This window comes from Stegastes partitus, unplaced genomic scaffold (assembly GCF_000690725.1).
Source record: "Stegastes partitus isolate 25-593 unplaced genomic scaffold, Stegastes_partitus-1.0.2 Scaffold2209, whole genome shotgun sequence".
NCBI lineage: Eukaryota > Metazoa > Chordata > Actinopteri > Pomacentridae > Stegastes > Stegastes partitus.
This window is the reverse complement of record NW_007579940.1, coordinates 65,395-73,916: the sequence shown is the minus strand read 5'-3', so window position 1 is coordinate 73,916 and position 8,522 is coordinate 65,395. Positions and strand designations below refer to the sequence as shown.

Sequence of the window (8,522 nt, the reverse complement as noted above, 5' to 3'; positions counted from 1 at the left end):
GCAGACAATAAACAGATGAGTTTTAATAAATATCTAAAAAAAATATTAACATCACAAAAAACAGCGGAATATTCGCAACTTTCAGTGTTTAACATAACGATAGCCTAAACGAGACAATGTGAGCCCAAACAGGAAATGTAGTTCTAAATAAGCTAACATTAGCTACTACGTTGCTTAACAAGCTTACTTTAACCTAAACAAGCTAACTTTAGCATTAATAGGATATTAGTCTAAACAAGATCACATTAGCTCAAACAAGATGCATCAGCCAAAACAAGCATACATTTTTACATTAAGAAGCTAACTTTAGTATAAACAAAACAATGTTAGTCAAATCAAGACAATGTTAGTATAAACAAGATCCTGTTAGCCAATAAAAGATATTGGTAGCTTAACTAAGAAAAATGTAGCCCTACATTAGCCCAAACACGCTAATCATAGTATAAAGAAGCTTCTATTAGCCTAAGCAAGTTAGCTTTCACCTAAACAGACTAATGGTAGCATAAACAAGCTAATGTTATCCAAAGCAAGACAGCCTAAAAAAAAAAAATAGTTAGCCTAAATGAGACAACATCAGTCTAAATATGATAATGGTACCCTGGACAAAATCCCATTTGAGTAACGAAGATAACATCAGCCTAAAAAAGATAACTGCTACATTAAACATCGTAATGCTAGTCTGAATAAGATAGTGTTCACCAAAAAAAGACAAGATGAGCTGATTACTAGCAGATCACTTGACCTGTTTTCTCCTTTAAATGCTCTGTGACACTGCTTAAATTCTGGCTCCGTCGACAGCTTTTGAGATGTTCCATTCAATGGAAAGTGGAATAGGGTTCCTCGTGGTAGTTACAAAGAGGCGTCCCCTAAGCCATGGCTAAAAGACTCTTTGCCAGACTGGATCAGGCATTTCTATACCTCCCCTGCTTCACAGCATTCACCCAAGTCAGCCAGTATCCTGTTAACTTTTGCTCCTGAGTTGGCCAGCTACCATCCTGTTGATCTCCTGCCAACTCCAGAGTTAGCCAGTTTCCTACCTGATCCTACCCCCCAAGATGCCTTTGGTCACCTTCTGGAATGCCTTCCTGAAGGTTTCCAGGAGGAAGCATGACTGCCATTGATGTCGTTTCTTACTGCACCCTAGCACCTCGACCTTGCCATCATGGAGGTTCCAGTCTTACAACCGAGTGTCACAAAGGTCTCAGTTTTGAAGCCGGGGATCACGGAGGTCCTGATCAACCGGTCCTGCATCTCAGCTTAGGTCTCTCCTGTTCCCAGGTTGACCATGCTGAGACTATTCTGGTACTGATTGACGTTTTCCTTGTATCCAGGCCAGGCAACATCCGCTTGTTCCTAAGTATGGATGGGCCGACGCTTCATATGTTCCTGCATCTGAGAGGGTCACTGTCTCTTCTATTCCTGTTTCTGCTTCTGAGAGGACTGCCCTCTCTTTTGTCCTGGAGTGTGCAACTGGGTCAACCGATGTCAACTGCAGGGCCTGGACATGGTCAGCTGAGATAAAGATCGATCCTACGTCACCTGATGTTGCCATCTGCCCATCCTCCCAAAGAGTTTGGACTTCAGCGCTGGCCTCTTACTATCTTCCGAAAGGGGTCTGTTTCAGATGTTGACCCCATCCTCTCATCCTGTCTCTGACCCCGAGCATCTGCAAGTACTTCCGAGCAGCTCCCTCCACCCAACCACCCTCAAGGCCATCCTTCGCAGCTGCCTCGCCTGCCTGATCAGCTTCCAGGCGCCCTACTCTGCAATGCAGCTTGTTTTCCCCACATTTAGGCCGTCCCCCATAGTGATTCTGACTCTTCGCTTTATTTGCTTGTTTTTGGACTTTTTAGTTTAGTTTTGTCCTTCCTCCAGACTTCTCCACCCACCCAGCTTACTTTGGCCTTTTATTTTATTTGGGCTGTTTATTGGGATATCTGGAAGCTGTCCATTGGAGGTGGAGGTCGCGGTCCTTGTGAGTCTCCTGTTGTTTTACTTCCTACCTGTGTTCATCAGGTTTGTGTTTTTGCTTTTGTATTTTCTGGGTTTTCTCAAGATTAGTTATTTAGTTATTCTTTGGACTTTTAGTTTGGATTTTTCCTGGGTTTTCAGCCATCATGCAATTGCTATCTTGCCCTTTCTTAACTCTGTTAAGTATTGATTGAAGTTTTCTTTTGTTACTTAAACCTGCCTGTCTGTGATGTCTGCACTTGGGTTTCTACCTGAACCCTACCTGGCATAAAGAAAATAGCATTAAATGAGATAACATTTTGTAGTCGTCTCGCTACCTCTGTGGGTTCCCCCCAGCACAGACACACGAATCGCCGCCGGTCTACAGTCTTTATTTGCCGTACGGCGCCAAAACCAGCACAAAACAAAGAAACAACACAAAGCGGCCGCGTGTCTGCAGCGACCTGGCTCCTGCAGCACATGCTCTCCAGTCGGCGTCTTCTATCTCCTCAACGCAGGCAGAGATCCTCCTCCTTGGCTTTCTCCCCTCTTCTCCTGCCAGCACCCTACTATGTGAACAAGCATATCCACAATTAGGCAGAGGAGATTGAGGTGGTAAACCTGTGTTGCCCCGACCCTATCAGAATGCACAACCTCATAGTCGATATCACCCACTTGCCGTGTGACCCCAAAGGGTTCTTGCCACTTGGTGAGTAATTTGGAGCTGGAAGAAGGGAGCAATACAAGCACTTTTTCTCCTGGTGTAAATTGTCTCAATCTAGTTCCTCTGTTGTACAGGCACTGTTGATGCTCCTGGGCCATGAGCAAATTCTCCCGTGACAATTGCCCAAGTGTGTGTAGTTTTGCTCTAAGGTCCAGGACGTACTGAACTTCGTTTTTGCTCGGGCTTGGACCTTCCTCCCAGTTTTCTTTAACCAGATCCAGAACCCCACGTGGTTTTCTGCCAAACAGCAGTTCAAAGGGAGAAAATCCCGTGGAGGCCTGGGGTACCTCCTGCACTGCAAACAACAGAGGATCTAGCCACCTATCCCAATTGCGGTGATCATCGTGCACAAACTTACGGATCATGGACTACAAGGTTTTGTTCAGACGCTCGACCAGACTGTCGGTCTGAGGGTGGTACACACTAGTCCGAATTGATTTGATGCCCAATAATCTGTACAGTTCCAGTAGTGTGCGTGACATAAATGAGGTGCCCTGGTCAGTCAGGATCTCCTTTGGGATCCCAACCCGGGAGATGAACTGAAACAGCGCCTGTGCAACACTCTTTGCAGAGATGGTGCGCAGAGGCACTGCTTCCGGATGTCGCGTTGCATAGTCCACCAGGACTAACACAAAGCGATATCCCTGTGCACTCCGGTGAAATGGCCTGATGAGGTCAATACCAAGACACTCAAAGGGAACCTCAATGAGTGGTAAGGGGCACAAAGGCGCTCTTGGGATGGCTGGTTGGTTCACCAACTGGCATTCAGGGCAAGATGCACACCAGCGGCGTACCTCTCCCCGAATGCCGGGCCAATAGAATCGGGCCATTATCCGGTCGAGTGTTTTGTCATACCCCATATGCCCAGCCATTGGGTTATAGTGAGCCACCTGGAAAACTGTTTCCCAGCGGCTTTTGGGCACCAACAACTGGGTGACTTCCTCTCCTGTCTGAGTGTCACGACTCACTCTGTATAGTCTGTCCTTAATCAATGAGAAGTGTGGATATGTTTGCACTGTGCCCGGGTGTGCCAAATGACCATCAGTTTTTATCACTTGGTCAAAAGCAACGCGTAGACTATCATCCTGCGTAGACTGCGCACAGCCTGAATCCACCATCGCCTGGTGAATACCCCCTTGAATCCTTACCGGAATGCTGTATGTCCCTCCTGGACCAGGGGAGGGCGTTGGCGGCCCCGCAACCCGAACCACCTGGCCGACCTCCATGAGCGGGCACTCACTGCGGAAGTGACCGGGTTGTCCACACCGCCAACACGCCTGCCCTGACGCCTGAAGAAACCCCCTGTGGGTGGAGATTAGCGTCCGTGGGGGCTGGACTCTGAGAAGGGGAAGGAACAGAGAGAGGATTAGAATGAGGGGGAGGAGAGGGCAGAGTAGGCGTAGGACGCTGGTGAACGGGCCAGGGTGTGGATCTCCGGCGAGGTGCTGGATCCGGCTGGATGGATGACGGGGGCCGCCCCTCTGACGCCTGGCCTCTGGGATGGACAGACAATTGATCCTCTGCAAGGACAACGGCAGCTGCCATGTCTTTGGGGCGGTGACAGCGCACCCATTCTGAGGTCCCAGCCAGAAGCCCCTCCACAAACTGCTCCAACACGACCTGCTCCGCCATCCGCCCCTCCCCGGCGGACTCCGCCGTCTGTAGCCACCTGTTTGCTGCGTCCCTCAGCTGCTGTGCGAAGACAAAGGGACAGTCTGCAGTGCCCATTTTGGTGGACAGAAAACGACGACGATGAGCCTCCGACGTGCAGCCCATCCTATCGAGGACGGCTTTCTTGACGTCCACGAACATCCCCCGTGAGGAAGCCGGCCAGCCGCATGCCGCCGCGGTCGCCTCAAGCATCTCCAGGAAATCCTGTGGGTCGTCTGCCGACGTCATCTTGTGGAGCGTGATGCCAGTCAAGGAGGGAGAAGGAGGGGAGGATGATGCAGCTCCCGACCGGGAGAGCAGGTGCTCCAGCAGCTGGGTCTGCCTCTCCATCTGGGCATGTACACTCTCCAACTGCTGCGCATTCAATGCTGCTTGCTCCCGATGCATCGCCGCAATTTCCCCCAGCAATTGCGCCAGCGCCGTCACCGGCTGAAACTGCTGCAGCCCGGCTCCTGCAGCACAAGTATATCCACAATTAGGCAGAGCAGCAGCACCTGGACCCATCAACTCACCTGACACTAATCTCCTGAGCTCTACCCCACACCACTCTCCCCTGCCGTTTGCCACCAATTACACCCATCTCCACACATTTTTAAACAGTACATTTGCCTAAACACAATAATAGTACCCTAAACAAGAGTCTAAAAACTACAACATTAGCTTAACAAGGTAACGTCACCTGCTACATTGGCCCAGATAACGTCAGTGAAAACAAGATCATGTTATCCTTAACAAGCTAATATTGGCCTCTTGAAAAAATTATCAAACAAATTCTGCTTTTTTTCATGATTTCTGGTACTTTCTTGCATTGAACACCATGAAACACATATGATGGACACCAAAGCTGTGTGGACATGATCAGACTTGATGCCACCATACTGAACACTGTGGTAGACAATACAGCTCAGGCAGCATGTTGGACGCTGGTAGAGATGACATCACTGGTTAGTGATGCGGTAACCATGTTGACATGTGATGTGTCACGTGAGCAGGACTCATAAATGGTATGTGGGGTGAAGCAGACCCTGCAGAGCAGCTCTGCCCACCTGGAAACGAACTCCAACCTGCCGACTGACTGCTCAGGAAAATGGATCTGCTCGTTTCTCAGAGTCTGATCTGAACTGTTGTAGGAACTTTGTTTTTTTTGTGATTCAGTGACTGTGAATATTTCATGTGTTAAATTTTCTCTGCAATGACGTCTATATCTCATTCTCACTCTAATGCCACGGTGGAGCTGCAGTATCAGGGCTTACTGGAGAAGCTGATGGTTTCCACTCTGTCTACTGTTCCCTCCTGTGTGTTCCTCTACGTTAATGGGACCATGTTGTTCTCTCTGAGGAGTAAACCGGTGTTTTGTGGGACTCCTCGCTACGTCCTCCTGTACAACCTCCTGTTTGCAGACACTGTGCAGCTGGCTCTGAGTCAGGTCATGTATATTCTGGCTGTTTGCAGGGTGAAGTTACTGTATCCTGTCTGTGGGTTTCTCATTCTGCTCACTCATCTCACCAGTGGGATGTCTCCGCTTACTCTGGTTTTGATGTCTCTGGAGAGATATGTAGCTGTGTGTTACCCACTGAGACACACCACCATCATCACCATCAGGAACACAGCGGTGGCCATCACAGCAGTGTGGGCCGTCAGTTCGCTGAATAACCTCACTCGACTCCTTCTGTCTTTCCCATTTCAGAAATTGGGGATTCTGCAGGTGAAAGATCTTTGTTCTAATATAGCCGTGATGCTTGGATCTGTGTCTCGTGAATATGACGAAGCCTTCACCTGTGTTGTGTTTGTGTCGGCCGGCGTGGCCATCACCTCCTCATATATCAGTGTTGCAGCAGCAGCCAGGTCGGCCTCCGCAGACAAGACTTCGGCCCGTAAAGCTCGAAACACGCTGCTGCTGCATCTGGTGCAGCTGGGCCTCAGCCTGTCCTCCACCATCTACAACCCGCTGCTCATCGCTCTGTCCAGAACCGTGACCAGGATCGTGATTGTGCGAATCCAGAATGTTTTTTACGTGTGTTTTGTCATTTTACCCAGATGTCTGAGTTCGCTCATCTACGGACTCAGAGATCAGAGGATCAGGCCCGTCCTCATCTACCATCTCTGCTGCCGACTGAGACTAGTAAAAGGCAGCAGCCAGAGGCCTTCGTAAGTCAGTGTGTGTGCCAGAAAAAAGCACTGAGACAGTTTGATATGAAAAGTGTTCATTTGTTAAAGCAACTAATGTCAGTATTGGTTGAAATTCACTGAGAATCCCGTTCACACTGAACTCCAGCAGTCTCTGGGGGTTTTCTGCTCCTGCTTTATTTTTACTCACCGTGGCCTCTTTATTTACTGCAATATAAAATCCTGCTCTTCCCTGGAAACAGAACAGCCTTGAAGAAGGAGAGAGAGCTCAGAAATGTCTTTTCTGCGGTATGACACACTTAGAATGCTGTTATTTGTTAATCAGAACAACGTGTTGTGAGCAATGTTTTTTCAAGTGCTCACAAGCAAGACTAGATAAATGGTGACTCAGCGTACTGTGATATTTCACTGCTCACATTTTCGATTTGTTTTCATGCTTGTCCTCTCTTTGTTGTGCGTAATCACAAAAAAAATGTTTTTGACAACTTGTTTTGTAAAAGAAATGAAAAGTTGCACATAATACATTCAGAGACCTTCTGAAGGTTGAAAGCCTGATGATTCTTTCCGGTTTTTCTGTTTCTACATGATAAGTGCTGTTATTTTGGTCTTTTTTTTTTTAAAGACTACAACATGTCTTTTAAATCTACTGGCAGGTTTTGGGGTTCAGAAGGTTAAAACACACAAGCCCCTGATCAGGCACCAGTGCTTTTAAATCATCTTGAGTGTATATAATATCCACAGCTTGTTTGATCGATTAGTAAAAATGATACGATTCATCAGTGTAATGTGTTGATAAAACAGATCATTGCTCATTTGCTCCAGTGTTTTAAACCATTCACACCTATAACCAGCCTCCATCTGATGTCCTGTCACATTGCATCTAACAGTTATTTCATTTGTCCAGTATTTCCTCAATCAATCAATCAATCAATCAATCAATCAATCAATCAATCAATCAATCAATCAATCAATCAATCAGTTGTTGTTGATGTCAAATATCATAAAAGGGTGAAAAACATCTTTCAGTGCTTCCCAAAGTCCAAGACAACACATCTTTTTTGACCACAGCCCAAAGACACTTAGTTTACTGGGTACAATATATATAAAATATTGACACTGAAATCAGAGAAGCTACTTTTTTTCTTCTTAAAATAATACTCAAACTGATTGATCAGTTGTCAAAATAGTGAATTTATTAGTTGACAACTAATCAATCAGCACAGCTCTAATGTCCCGACCTCCCCACATGGTGTCCTAACGTATTTTTATTAGTCTCTTGTATCGCTGCTTTTGGAATATGCTGATAGGGAAAAATACATAGCAAGCATTATGAAATTGTACCCAGAGGTTTTAAATTGTGTTTAATTTAGATTTGATGTACAAGTAAATGAAAATGTTTAGGAAATCTCAAAATACTTCAAATGACATACATTTAGTAGTAAAATGCCGTTGAGAGGGCGACTGAACTTGTCTCGTGACTTAAAGGACCCATATGGTGAAAATCAGTTTTTTTATGTTTTGTGTGAACTCTGATGTGTAAAATAAAAGCTGTGAAAATATGAAGATTCCCACTGCTGCCATTTGTCAATCCTCCTACAACTAGATAGGCTTCCAGCTTTATAAACCAGTAAGAATTCAACCCGACTGCTACGTACCACCACAAACCAGTAGTCGTCCAGCTCAGACTCTGCATAGCTCCGCCCCCTCACTGCTTCCAGGTGAACCATTGACATATGTGGTGACTCGCACTTGGTTAAATGACTCTTTACCTGATTAATAAACTTCTTGAAGCCTCTGGTCATCAATTAGCCTCCAAGTCAGTCAGTAATCAGTTTTCTACCAAGTCTGCCAGACCTGTTCCTCACCAGCCTCCTGCCAGTTCCTGCTCCTGTGTTGGTTTGCCTTCTTCCTGGACCAGTCATGGAGACAGAAACCCTCCAGGCAGCACCTTCTAGTTAGCGTCCAGCCCACAAGCAGGACAACCTCCACACCAGTCTGCTCCAGTTACTGAGCGGTTCCAGTTACTGGTCTCCTGTCTGCTCTGGTTCCT

General features: G+C 46.7%; 2 protein-coding genes across 2 annotated transcripts in view; both read left to right on the top strand.

Annotated features, from left to right (window-relative positions):
• Positions 1 to 5,537: 5,537 nt before the first annotated feature.
• LOC103374320 (olfactory receptor 52N4-like) lies at positions 5,538 to 6,497 on the top strand. Its single transcript, XM_008304395.1, has one exon. The coding sequence runs from the start codon at positions 5,538 to 5,540 to the stop codon at positions 6,495 to 6,497; it is 960 nt and encodes a 319-aa protein (XP_008302617.1).
• A 738-nt stretch (positions 6,498 to 7,235) lies between these two features.
• The window catches only part of LOC103374319 (olfactory receptor 2W1-like), a 4,051-nt gene continuing 2,764 nt past the window's right edge, over positions 7,236 to 8,522 (top strand). Inside the window, 1 exon segment of the mRNA XM_008304394.1 lies at positions 7,236 to 7,253. Within this exon segment, the coding sequence (XP_008302616.1) occupies positions 7,236 to 7,253 (18 nt within the window).

Bases quoted from the DNA above. Each gene is read 5' to 3' on its own strand.
- LOC103374320 (XM_008304395.1), top strand. From the start codon at position 5,538: ATGACGTCTATATCTCATTCTCACTCTAATGCCACGGTGGAGCTGCAG.